At 40.7% G+C, this 13804-nt stretch overlaps 1 protein-coding gene across 1 annotated transcript in view; it reads right to left on the reverse strand.

The window, feature by feature from the left end:
* The window catches only part of LOC141133958 (dynein axonemal heavy chain 3-like), a 3453856-nt gene that overhangs the window by 667704 nt on the left and 2772348 nt on the right, over positions 1-13804 (reverse strand). The window contains exons 60-61 of the mRNA XM_073623563.1: positions 10575-10708; positions 10310-10481 (exon numbers count right to left, since the gene is read on the reverse strand). Of these exons, the coding sequence (XP_073479664.1) occupies positions 10310-10481; positions 10575-10708 (306 nt within the window). The remainder of the gene's footprint in view (positions 1-10309; positions 10482-10574; positions 10709-13804) is intronic.

Below are 13804 nucleotides of genomic sequence, written 5' to 3' on the forward strand. Positions count from 1 at the left end.
ACCCCCACCAAAAGAGATGGTGAGATGGGGGTGGCTACATTCACCTGCCCCATCAGTATTTGGCCCTGTAACCTCTTAGGGAAGTCAGCGGGATTCTCCCTCAGGCCTGTAACAATACTTTCCTCAGACTAATTTAGAGATTAGCTCTATTCCAGAGTCCTTCTTGCCCTTTGAATCATTTTCAAGGATGATGTAAGGGGCCGGTTGGTCCCAGCTCAATTGGACTGAACCACAGAGACAAGTCACTTCTCCTAGCTGCAGGACTTTTTCTCTAGCCTCCATAGCCTTCACACTTAGCTGGAACCTTCTGCTTTTCAAGTGTTGTTACACTGATCGCAGCATGGGGTGCACATCCTCCAATGCAGAGTCACTTTCTGAGATAAAGGGTCTTAGGAGTTACCTTACCAGGTTTGAATTCATCCCCGTTATTAAAAAACTCTTGATGGAGCCGAGGGACAAAGGACACATCATGGCAAGTGTATTGAAGGTTCCTGGTTGTCTGATGGGGGTCAAACACATACTTAACTGGGAGACACCGATAATATGTGAATCTCTCAGTTCTGATTAGACATGTGCAATTTGTTTTGTTCCAAATTTGTTTTTAGACTAAATTAGACAGATTGTTAATTTGGAAAGCCACAGCTTCCTTTATAATCCCAGCTGCCCTGGGGACTTTCTTGTGACCATGGCTTCAGGTAAGTAAAATGGGCATTCAGATAGATATTTTTTTCATACCAGCAGTTGGTTAGAGAAGGGTGGGATGGAGGGGGGTGTGAATGTGGGGTTGCTAATATCCTGGAGTTGGGTCCTAAGCTTTCACTAAGCCCTTGCTTCTTCTGGGTCTCCAGAATGTCTCACTTATCCAATGCCTGTTTAGCCTGCTACATCACATCAATTTTTTAAAAACCTCTTCACCAGAAGACACTGGCTGACTTCCTGAGCAGTAGGGATGAGCTTCGAGTTCGAGTCGAACTCATGTTCGACTCGAACATTGGCTGTTCGCAAGTTCGCCGAACAGCGAACAATTTGGGGTGTTCGCGGCAAATTCGAATGCCGCGGAACACCCTTTAAAAGTCTATGGGAGAAATCAAAAGTGCTAATTTTAAAGGCTAATATGCAAGTTATTGTCATAAAAAGTGTTTGGGGACCCAGGTCCTGCCCCAGGGGACATGGATCAATGCAAAAAAAAGTTTTAAAAACGGCCGTTTTTTCAGGAGCAGTGATTTTAATAATGTGTTTAGAACAGTCTGACAGCAAAATGACATTTTGAAGGATAAAACTCATTTAAAACTACCCGCGGCTATTGCATTGCCGACAATACACATAGAAATTCATTGATAAAAATGGCATGGGAATTCCCCAAAGGGGAATCCCGAACCAAAATTTAAAAAAAAAAATGACGTGGGAGTCCCCCTAAATTCCATACCAGGCCCTTCAGGTCTGATATGGATATTAAGGGGAACCCCGGCCAAAATTAAAAAAAAAAAATGACGTGGGGTTTCCCCTAAATTCCATACCAGACCCTTCAGGTCTGGTATGGATTTTAAGGGGAACCCCGCGCCAAAAAAAAAAAAAAACGGCGTGGGGTCCCCCCAAAGATCCATACCAGACCCTTATCCGAGCACACAACCTGGCAGGCCGCAGGAAAAGAGGGGGGGACGAGAGTGCGGCCCCCCCCCGAACCGTACCAGGCCACATGCCCTCAACATTGGGAGGGTGCTTTGGGGTAGCCCCCCAAAACACCTTGTCCCCATGTTGATAAGGACAAGGGCCTCATCCCCACAACCCTGGCCGGTGGTTGTGGGGGTCTGCGGGCGGGGGGCTTATCGGAATCTGGAAGCCCCCTTTAACAAGGGGACCCCCAGATCCCGGCCCCCCCTGTGTGAAATGGTAAGGGGGTACAAAAGTACCCCTACCATTTCACTAAAAAACTGTCAAAAATGTTAAAAATGACAAGAGACAGTTTTTGAGAATTCCTTTATTTAAATACTTCTTCTTTCTTCTATCTTCCTTCATCTTCTGGTTCTTCTGGTTCTTCTGGCTCTTCTGGTTCTTCCTCCGGCGTTCTCGTCCAGCATCTCCTCTGCGGCGTCTTCTATCTTCTTCTCCTCGGGCCGCTCCGCACCCATGGCATGGGGGGAGGCTCCCGCTCTTCTCTTCTTCTTCATCTTCTTCTCTTCTTCTTTTCTTCTCTTCTTCATTTTCTTCTCCAGGCCGCTCCGCACCCATGCTGGCATGGAGGGAGGCTCCCGCTGTGTGACGGCGCTCCTCGTCTGACAGTTCTTAAATAACGGGGGGCGGGGCCACCCGGTGACCCCGCCCCCCTCTGACGCACGGTGACTTGACGGGACTTCCCTGTGACGTCACGGGGAATGCCACAGGGAAGTCCCGTCATGTCCCGTGCGTCAGAGGGGGGCGGAGCGGCCCGGAGAAGAAAATGAAGAAGACAAGAAGAGAAGAAGAGAAGAAAAGAAGAAGAGAAGAAGATGAAGAAGATGAAGAGAAGAGCGGGAGCCTCCCCCCCATGCAATGGGTGCGGAGCGGCCCGAGGAGAAGAAGATAGAAGACGCCGCGGAGGAGATGCTGGACGAGAACACCGGAGGAAGAACCAGAAGAGCCAGAAGAACCAGAAGAACCAGAAGATGAAGGAAGATAGAAGAAAGAAGAAGTATTTAAATAAAGGAATTGTCAAAAACTGTCTCTTGTCATTTTTAACATTTTTGACAGTTTTTTAGTGAAATGGTAGGGGTACTTTTGTACCCCCTTACCATTTATCACAGGGGGGGGCCGGGATCTGGGGGTCCCCTTGTTAAAGGGGGCTTCCAGATTCCGATAAGTCCCCCGCCCGCAGACCCCCACAACCACCGGCCAGGGTTGTGGGGATGAGACCCTTGTCCTCATCAACATGGGGACAAGGTGTTTTGGGGGGCTACCCCAAAGCACCCTTCCAATGTTGAGGGCATGTGGCCTGGTACGGTTCAGGAGGGGGGGGCCGCACTCTCGTCCCCCCCTCTTTTCCTGCGGCCTGCCAGGTTGCGTGCTAGGATAAGGGTCTGGTATGGATTTTTGGGGGGACCCCACGCTGTTTTTTTTTTTTTTTTTTGGCACGGGGTTCCCCTTAAAATCCATACCAGACCTAAAGGGTCTGGTATGGAATTTAGGGGGAACCCCACGTCATTTTTTTTTTTAAATTTTGGCCGGGGTTCCCCTTAATATCCATACCAGACCTGAAGGGCCTGGTATGGAATTTAGGGGGACTCCCACGTTATTTTTTTTTTTTAATTTTGGTTCGGGATTCCCCTTTGGGGAATTCCCATGCCGTTTTTATCAATGAACTTCTATGTGTATTGTCGGCAATGCAATAGCCGCGGGTAGTTTTAAATGAGTTTTTTCCTTCAAAATGTCATTTTGCTGTCAGACTGTTCTAAACACAGGAAACATGCGCCCCTTTACAGGCATACTATAGACACCCCCCAGGTACGAAATTTAAAGGGATATTACACTTTTATTGTTTGACTTTAAGCATTATTAAAATCACTGCTCCTGAAAAAACGGCCGTTTTTAAAACTTTTTTTTGCATTGATCCATGTCCCCTGGGGCAGGACCCAGGTCCCCAAACACTTTTTATGACAATAACTTGCATATTAGCCTTTAAAATTAGCACTTTTGATTATTCATGTTCGTGTCCCATAGACTTTAACGGTGTTCGCGTGTTCAAACGAACTTTTTTCCTGTTCGCATGTTCTGGTGCGAACCGAACAGGGGGGTGTTCGGCTCATCCCTACTGAGCAGAGTCTCAATCACTGTTAACCAGACCCAGTGTAAGAAGGGCTGCTCATAGTCCAGGGCTGCAATGAATTTAGGTCCTATTTTGGCTATGGGTGTTGGTGCAGGGATTCTTTTTGTCAATGCTGCCTGACTTCTATGCTCAGGATTGTTAGTTGGCATTCTGGTTTGAACTTGGCAAGCTTCAACATTGCTGATCAACTGTAGACTGGCTCCCTGAAAACAGGCAGGGATGCCTCTCCTCCACTCCAGCAATGCATAAGTGTTGAAGGTGGTCTGATCCACTTTTTCACCCAACCTAAAAACTCTGCTGTCAGGTGCCAGGGCCAACATTGCTTTAAAACTGTTTTTCAGGCAGCGTTGACCCTTAAAATCCCAAGGGTTAACAGTGTAAACAGGCACACATGGCTAAAGGCCACTCCAGACGTTTAGGCAGCTCCATCCATCCACATGCTCTCCCTTCAGCTCAGCTCTTTCTCCCATCTCTCCTCCATCCAGTGGGTGTGCCCAAGTCCCAGGTTTTCAGCTGACAGGTGATCGCTTCAAAACTTGGTCTACTCCAAAATGGCCGCCACTCCCCATGCACTGGGGGCTACTTTACAGTTCAACACTGTCTATACTGCAGAAAGGGAGCAATAAATTACAAAAAGGGGGAAACATTCTGCAGATAATTTGAAGGAGCCACATGCTACAATACTAACTCTAACTAGTATACGTATTACTATAATGCTATTATACACCCAGCTAGAAAACTATAATGTTTCAAAAGCACACACATTTAGTAAGAAGTTCAATATCTTAGCATCCCTAAATCCAAAGTCACAAACTATATTTACTTTCAGTCATGTATTACTCTGTAGTTGGCAAACATCTTGACATACAGCTGGGATCTTAGCGAAAACATCCAACTGTTAAAATTAAGCTACTAATCTACAATGGATGGTTTGCATTCTCAGTGTAAAACTGTTAACAAAACCCCCACAAGGCTGAGATTCGCCTGTTTTGCTTCTTGGTGAAGTGAAACGGACTTGAAAGGAAAATAAAAACTGTGTCAGTCTCACTCTGTGCCAACTGACCCCATGGGATGAAACAGACAGATTTCCTGCTCTGGAGGGTCTTTCTTGAGAGTTTTTTTATTTCTAAAAACCTCAAGGCAGCCTTGCTCAACCATGTAGAAATAACAATTCTACCTACATAAAGGAGACGGCACAATGAGCAGGCTTTCACTCTAGCCCAGTCTATGTGAACTCTCCTCTGTTTCTTTTTTAACTTTAGACTGCATTGTACTTCACAATACAATACGACAAGGTTATGATGATGAAAAAATATATTGGAAAAACTGACTTTATTTAGGAAGCCTCAAACACAGAACAATTTTCTTATAGTGACTCTTGTTAATGGTTAATTGTTTATTATAAAATCTATAAGCAAAAAATAAATAGTTTTACAAAAAAATACTGTCAGGACATTTTTATATCTAACTGTGAGATGGAAGTAGACCTGGAAGTAGACACCAGTTTGCATTGCTCCTGTCCTTGCTGTCAATTTGAGACCTATATCCAGTTAAATATTAGGATGAGCACCAAACGTAATTAACGAATACCTTGGCACTGTTAACCAAAATCTATATTTTTTTGAGGTTTAATATCACTATAATAAGATTTGATAAATAAGAGTTCTTGACCGTGGGTGAAAGCATCTACACAAGAACAGACATTTATTGGTAAATAATAAACAGGTCTAAATCTAACAACCAGCAATCCATTTGGTTACAAAGAAAAATTATTACGCAAGCTCTAACATAGTACTGTATACGGATATTTAGAAAGAAAAGACATAAAAAAAAATGTAGATAATTGCCAGGGTTATATTCCATAGTTACTATTGAACAGTGCATGAGGGCCCCATTCTAGTATCTGGTGTTCCAAAACTTTTCTTTAGATCTCCCTCAAAGTATCTGGACTCAAATAGGCCTCCCCTACATTGGCTTGCATGGGGCCATCCTGATTGGTGGGCCTTTCTATTCTAAATATTCTAATCTAGCACATCTCTACAGGTTTGGATCATTCCCAATCCCCTCTAATTAGCATAAGCCCATCCCCTTTAAGTCAAATCCATTTTCGAAGGAAAATGAAGTATGCCCAATTTGCAAGCTTTTTGAAGGGAAAATTCTGTATTCATGACAAGATGGCCAACCTCATTGCATATCTAAACATCCTTTTAAGTAGATATATGTAAAACAAAGAGGTTTGGGTCCCATTGTTCAGATAAACAAACTTAGGCACCAAATTGTCTGTGAAAAACATTCTAACATACAGTAGTGATTAAAAGAGTATTCCCCTTGGCAAAAAATTACTTCAGAAAATAGGCATATTAGAAGACATATTGCACATATTCTCATTGATGAAACTCTATTTGAAATATATTCATAATTATAATATTATTTACATCTGTTAATGGTGATTTCACATAAACCATCATACTTTAACAGCACTTCCTAGGCTATAATAAAACCTCTTACTTCAGCAAGGTGTGCCTTATGCAGCGTACACATGGGCGGACTTTTCGACCGGACTGGTCCGACAGTCTATCCGACGGACTTTCGGTGGTCTTCCGACGGACTTTCCCAACGGACGGACTTGCCTACACACGATCACACCAAAGTGTGATGGATTCGTACGTGATGACGTATGACCAGACTAAAATAAGGAAGTTGATAGGCAGTAGCCAATAGCTGCCCTAGCGTTGGTTTTTATCCGTCGGACTAGCATACAGACGAGCGGACGTTTTGACCGGACTCGAGTCCATCGGAAAGATTTGAAACATGTTCCAAATCTAAAGTCCGCCAGTTTTTTGACTGAAAAAAGTCTGCTGCAGGTCCAATGAAGCCCACACACAGTCCAATTGTCCGCCGGACTCGGTCCGTCGGACCAGTCCGGTCGAAAAGTCTGCTTGTGTGTACGCGGCCTTACAGACGACTTGTATAATATACAGTTTAACCAAGGATTCTTTTATTTTCTTTTGTGTAAATCATAAGATTAAAATCCTCCAAAAACAACATGGTGATATTTTAAACCTCAAGGGCCAATTGTCAAGCCTACAGTACATGTGGTAAGTAAATAAAAGAGCTCCAGGTTGAATTATATGCGCAAGACTCCTTACTGGAGTAAAAAGTGTCATTTTCAGATCTACAGGGATACGTAGGTGGATATTTACTAAAACTGGTGCACACAGAATCTGGTGCAGCTGTGCATTGTAGAATGCAAAAAACATTAGCAGAAAGAGGGACTTTATCGATGCTCTGCTCCTCAGGAGTGTATACACAGAGAGAACGTTTTTTCTTAAAAAATCAAGTTTTTATTCCATGTCAAAGATAAAAAAAAATGTCAGCAATACAATCATTAAAAAAAAATATACCAGACACATATAGCCTTCAACCTGAATAGAAAAAAACAATAGGGAATACATATAGTTATATCATATTCACATTACATAGAGTTTACAATGATGGAGTAGTCACAGAATAAAGGCTGGAAGGCAAATCAAACTTCTATGTGTTTCGCTTTGAAAGCTTCAACAGGAGCACACTTATTGTGAGCTGGTATATCTATGCAATAGCATGAGCATGAGAACCACTCCAGTTCCAGACTCCTTAATGCCACTCCAAGGACCCATAGAGACTGCAAAGATCAAGGTCGCATTGAATGCTCTTTCACCCCATGTGTCAATAAGTCATGCATTGCTTATGTTCAGGAGAGGAGCTTTTGGGAATGAAAAGTGTCTAACCCACACAAACGCATCTAGACGTGCCTAAACGAAAGGTGTGTTTAGCGCTTGGGAAGAGAGCATTTATTAATTTCAATGGCCAGAGTAAATTACAATTCTGGCCAATGAAAGACATAAACACCCAGTCTTTTGGGCTGCTATAGCTATAGTTATAACACTCTAAACTTTCATTCCTAAATTAGTGACTGCTGCTTAGACAGTGAATACAAGCAGGTGTTTGTTCCTTGATATTTTTAATTTTACTGATTTTTCTCATAACACATTTCTAAGATTTAGGTGTTTATAACACCTTGATGTTAAACTGATTTTTCTCTAAATGAATACCTGTGGCTAGAGCTATACCACCCTAAAAATAATAAGAAACTCTGAGGTCCCATTAGCACAAGACTGTAAAATTAAAGTAGCCTTAACATGTTACTCACACCAGATATATAGCTTAATTGTAAATGGTGGTGCACAGTCTATTATGTGAATAAATGTGAGCAGTGCAGTTAAAAAACACATATTCAATATACACATCAAACATCAAATAAATACATATGTGATTCATCTCAAGTGCATCAATACAGCCAAATAACTAAAAGTAGCTAAGAAATAATGTCCCAGTGCAGTTAAATAAATAATTCACTTCTGTCATCTGTTCTCCTTTAAATGTGGGGATTAAAACTGTGTGCTTCCACCATCACCTCAGTGCTCACAGAACTCTCTCCTCACTCCCATAAAACAAGAGCCTTAAAATACGGTTCCAGTTATGTGGTCTGGTTATCCTTCTGCGAGGAATCCTTCTCTTTTATCTCTCTTTTATCCCGCTGTTGTGTGCTTGGTTAGAGGGTCTTAGCACCTTCTGAGATTTCACTAGCCTCATTCATCCATATGTTAGGATAGAATAAACATAATGCCTCTGCTTCAGCCATACCCTACGCGTTGCGTTACACCACGCCACGCCACATGACTTCCTCCGGGGAACCTATATTGATGCACTTGAGGTTAATGGTATATGTGTTTATTTTATGTTTGATGTGTATATTGAATATTTGTTTTTTAAGTGCACTTCTCATATTTATTCACATGATAGACTGTGTAACACCATTTACAATTGAACTACTGTATATACAGTATCTAGTGTGTATGTGTGAACACATTAGGTGTTGCAGCAATCTTTACTTTGCACCTTTGTTTGTATCATTATTGATTATTTCAACAATTATCTACAATGTATTACATCACTAACACTGCCAGGTAGTGCAGGGGATAACACTTAAAGTGATACTAAAGTCTTGTTTTTTTTTAAATAATAAACATGTTATACTTACTTGCTATGTGAAATGGTTTTGCACAGAGCAGTCCTGCTCCTCCTCTTCTTGGGTCCCTCACTGGCTCCCCTGGCCCATCCCTCCTGTTGAGTGCCCCACAGCAAGAAGCTTACTATGGGGGCACCCAAGCCGAGTTGCAGCTCCATGTGTCCATTCAGACATAGAGCAGTGGTTCGACCCCACCCCCTCTCTCTCCTAAATAGCTAACTGACTTTGAATGAAAGCAGCAGGAGCCAATGGTGCCGCTGCTGTGTCTCAGCCAATCAGGAGGTAGAGTTCCGGACGGCCGAGTCACTCAAGCACATCGCTGGATAGAGATGGGGCTTAGGTAAGTATTAGGGGGGCTAAGGGGGGCTGATGCACACAGAAGGTTTTTTTATCTTAGTGCATAGAATGCATTAAGATAAAAAAAAAACCCTCTGCTTTTACAACAACTTTAAATTTTATGTTACTCACACCATTCCACGTTTGTGCATGTGTCCAAACCCAATGGAATGATACTGTTTAGTGATTCAGTTTATGGTATACTCAACTATTACACGGCACATATTTTGGGTTTGTACTGTATAAATCAGGGTTAGTTGAGGTTGAGCAGCCTGCAGGGGCTAGTGATTGTCTGTTGTCTCAATTCACATACCAAATACTAAAATACTGAAAACCACATACCAAATACTAAAACAAATTTAAATAATTTAAAAGGCAAATAAGCAGGAAAATATAGGTGTATATCTAGCACGGTTTAAAGTGTACCATGTAACTTAGGGTTTAAATGAACCATCATCTCTAAAAATTACCAGTGTTTAGCACTTTAGCACTTGTACAGTTTCAGCCACACTTAAGTCTAACACACCTACTAATGTTTAGTGCAGAAACATTTTTAAAATCTCATAATGCAAAAGACACACCACATTTTGTAATATTATTTATGGGTAGAAAATGAATAAAGCACTCCCATTAAAATTAGATTAAAATGGTCACATCAGTTATATGTTATTTGTTGTTCCCTGTGTTACATTTTCATTATAAGGATAATAATATAGAAAATATGATTAATTAAAATAGATATTCAAAGAATACCTAATATACAACAGTGCAAAGCAGTAAGGCAGAAACTGATTTCATTTCAAAACATGACAAACAGGCCAGTGCTATACTGTTCGTACAGCCAATTGTTCATAACATTTTCAGAATTATCTGAATAGGCAGAAAGCCATGCAATGAGTGGTGAACAGGTGCCTTGGGGTCATAAATCATAATAAAGAGCTCGACAAGATGACAGAGACTAACAAGGTAATTATAACTTAAACACTGTAACGTGTAAAGAATTAACTACACTTTCTCTATGCTCTTCAGATTTCAGTCTTTTAATCTCCTCACAGATATTCAGGCTTTGAGCAAGGAAAAATCATTTACATTCTCAGTACCTGTATACTGTTACCAACAGTTCGAAGATAGTCTGTGTCTGTTGCTTTACAGATTTGGATCTTATTGATTTTTTCCATGTTTTTAATCCATTTGTTTGCCTGGCCTTGAGGGTCAACCATAAGAGGCCATCGCTGAGCTGATGTCACAATAATGGCATTTTCTATGGAAAAACTGAGACAGATGTTAGTTCATACACGTTCCTCTTTTTTCATATTTATCCTGTCTTTACCCAAAATTTGTTGTACAACAAAATAGCTGACATACTTGTCTTTTGGCAGCCCATGAAATTGCCATTCCATTATTTTCACAGGATCTCCTAAGGTGCTTGAGAGTGCAAATTCATCAGAGACAGGAATGTGTTTGTCTCTACACAATTTGAACCATTTTTTTAATATTTCCTTAAGGCAAAAAGAAATTAATACTATTTAGTGACAGGAAAACATGATTTTGATGTATAATGATTAGTCTGAGTTTTTCTAGGGTTTTTTTTCCTGCATGTGTATTTTTTTAGACTTCTTTCTTTTTCTAAACTGGACAGTTTAAGCCACAAGTAAATTATCTTTTTTTTTTACTTAGCTTTTATCTCCTCCTAGTTTTCCTTCTCCCCCTCCACTCATGTTATTCTCCCACTACACTTTTCCTTGCCTCTCTTTTTTCTACTCAAAAGTCACAGGTTGCATTGCATGATTAATGAACAGACACAAATGAACTGCCTCCTGGTACTTCATTATTCCTTGTAGCTAAAGATGAATATGTTCTTGGTCCGTCTACATTTGTCCATTTGGTCTTCTTGGTCCATTTGCGTTCTCTCACCTTGAAAAGAGATTTTTACAACTTACCTTACCTCTTACTGCCTAATGCCTGAAGTTGAAAGTTTCAGTATTCCTGATAGAATTCTCAACCTAAAATATATCAGCTTCATAAATCTATATTCTATATTTTAGCTTTTTAGACTCTATATTCTAAATCTATAAATTGAGAGACAACATTCATAAGTTGCCGTTGAATTGACAAAAGGATTCTTGAATCTCAAAGCTTGAAAAACCAGTATGTGGCATTGACAAGGATTTTGACACATATATTCCTTTGAGCTGCTGGCTTATGTCGCTGTTAAGAGTTTATTAGTGATTAGCAACCTGAAGGGCCAAGTTTGAGGTACAACTTAGGCCTCTTGAACATTTTACTTCCCAAAAGTTACATGGTGTGATTTTATTATTTGTAAGTAATTTGCCTTTCTACCCAGTCCCACAACAAGTCATATTATTACTTTGTAACAGCACCTGGTCATCTATGCCTGCCTGGAAATTCCCCAAACTTTCCTATCTGGATAAATAGCTTTCTTTTCTTATGCCCCGTACACACGGTCAGATTTTCCGACAGAAAATGTGTGATAGGACCTTGTTGTCGGAAATTCCGACTGTGTGTAGGCTCCATCACACATTTTCCATCAGATTTTCCGACACACAAAGTTTGAGAGCAAGATATAAAATTTTCCAACAACAAAATCCGTTGTTGGAAATTCCGATCGTGTGTACACAAATCCGACGGACAAAGTGCTACGCATGCTCAGAATAAATAAAGAGATGAAAGCTATTGGCCACTGCCCCGTTTATAGTCCCGACGTACGTGTTTTACGTCACCGCGTTCAGAACGATCGGATTTTCCGACAACTTTGTGTGACCGTGTGTATGCAAGACAAGTTTGAGCCAACATCCATCTGAAAAAATCCTAGGATTTTGTTGTCGGAATGTCCGAACAAAGTCCAACCATATGTACGGGGCATAACTCATGTACATTCACAAAAATTGCAACACCTAAATTACTCAAGAGAAGCTTCCCCTCTTCATATTCTTATTCAGCGCCCAAATAATCTGCAGTGTTAAAGACGGGTTTCCATACAGGCAGTGTGCTAATGGTTGCCAATTGGCTATGCTAACTGTCAGTAGTTTACCACTTTACTTGACTGTTTTTTTTTTCTGTGACTGTGCTACTGATGAGCTATATTACACACATTTGTATTTTTAATTTGCTGCTGTTCATGGACAAATATTAACATTTTATATTCTTACAGAGGTAAGGTATTAGGCATAATTTCTGCCACTGACTGGCAGTAATGCAAATATTTTTATTTGTAACCTGCTTCTGTTTGTGAACAAGTACCATGAGATTTTCTATGACAATGAAAGGTTGCAGCACAACATATTCTCACAATATAATTGTAATATTTACAGCATCATAATTAATTCAAGATCACGTAATTTGTTTGATTAAAAACACGGGTGTGAAGTTAAAGTGTTACTAAACCCAGGACCCTGCACTAAATCTGGTCTTCCACAGTACACAGAACATGTAAATGCAATAGTTTTAGTAAATATAAACTGATAAATACCCTTTTTTCATCAGCAGCTAGAGCAGTCTTGTAACTTCTATCTATTTCTGGTTAAAGCTTGTAGGAGGACTTTTCATTCTTCTCTGACTGTCCTGCAAGGCTGACCCTCTGTCTGGACAGTGCTGATTGGCCCTATGCTGATCACATGCACTCTCCCAAGAAAAAAAAACTCTCTAGCAATACACACCAAACTGAGCATGTGCAGCTTGTCCTCTAGCCTCTGTTCTATCAAGAGATGGTTTGGGGACTGTGGAAGAAGGGAGGAACAGAGAAGACAGGATCAAGCAGCCTTTTTACACAATGCAGAGGATTAAACCCTTAGGTTCCACAGTGAGTATACAACCCCTGGCAAAAATTATGGAATCACCAGTCCCTGAGGATGTTCCTTCAGTTGTTTATTGTTGTAGAAAAAAAGCAGATCACAGACATGGCCAAAAACGAAAGGCATTTCAAATGGCAACTTTCTGGCTTTAAGAAACACTAAAAGAAATCAAGAAAATTAATTGTGGTGGCCAGCAACAGTTAGATTTATATAACAAGCACAGGGAATAAATTATGGAATCACTCAATTATGAGGAAAAAATTATGGAATCATGAAAAACAAACAAACAAAATAACACTCCAACACATCACTAGTACTTTGTTGCACCACCTCTGGCTTTTATAACTGCTTGCAGTCTCCGAGGCATTGACTTAATGAGTGATAAACAGTACTCTTCATCAATCTGGCTCCAGCCTTGTCTGATTGCTGTTGCCAAATCATCTTTGCAGGTTGGAGCCTTGTCATGGACCATTTTCTTTAACTTCCACCACAGATTTTCAATTGGATTTAGATCCAGACTGTTTGCAGGCCATGACATTGACCTTATGTGTCTTTCTTCAAGGAATTTTTTCACAGTTTTTGCTCTATGACAAGATGCATTATCATCTTGATAAATGATTTCATCATCCCCAAACATCCTTTCAATAGATGGGATAAGAAAAGTGTCCAAAATTTCAATGTAAACCTGTGCATTTATTGAAGATTTAATGACAGCCATCATAATTGACTGTGGAAATTTGCATGTTTTCTTCAGACAGTCGTCTGCATAAATCTCATTGGAAC

This window comes from Aquarana catesbeiana, linkage group LG03 (assembly GCF_042186555.1).
Source record: "Aquarana catesbeiana isolate 2022-GZ linkage group LG03, ASM4218655v1, whole genome shotgun sequence".
Lineage (NCBI taxonomy): Eukaryota > Metazoa > Chordata > Amphibia > Anura > Ranidae > Aquarana > Aquarana catesbeiana.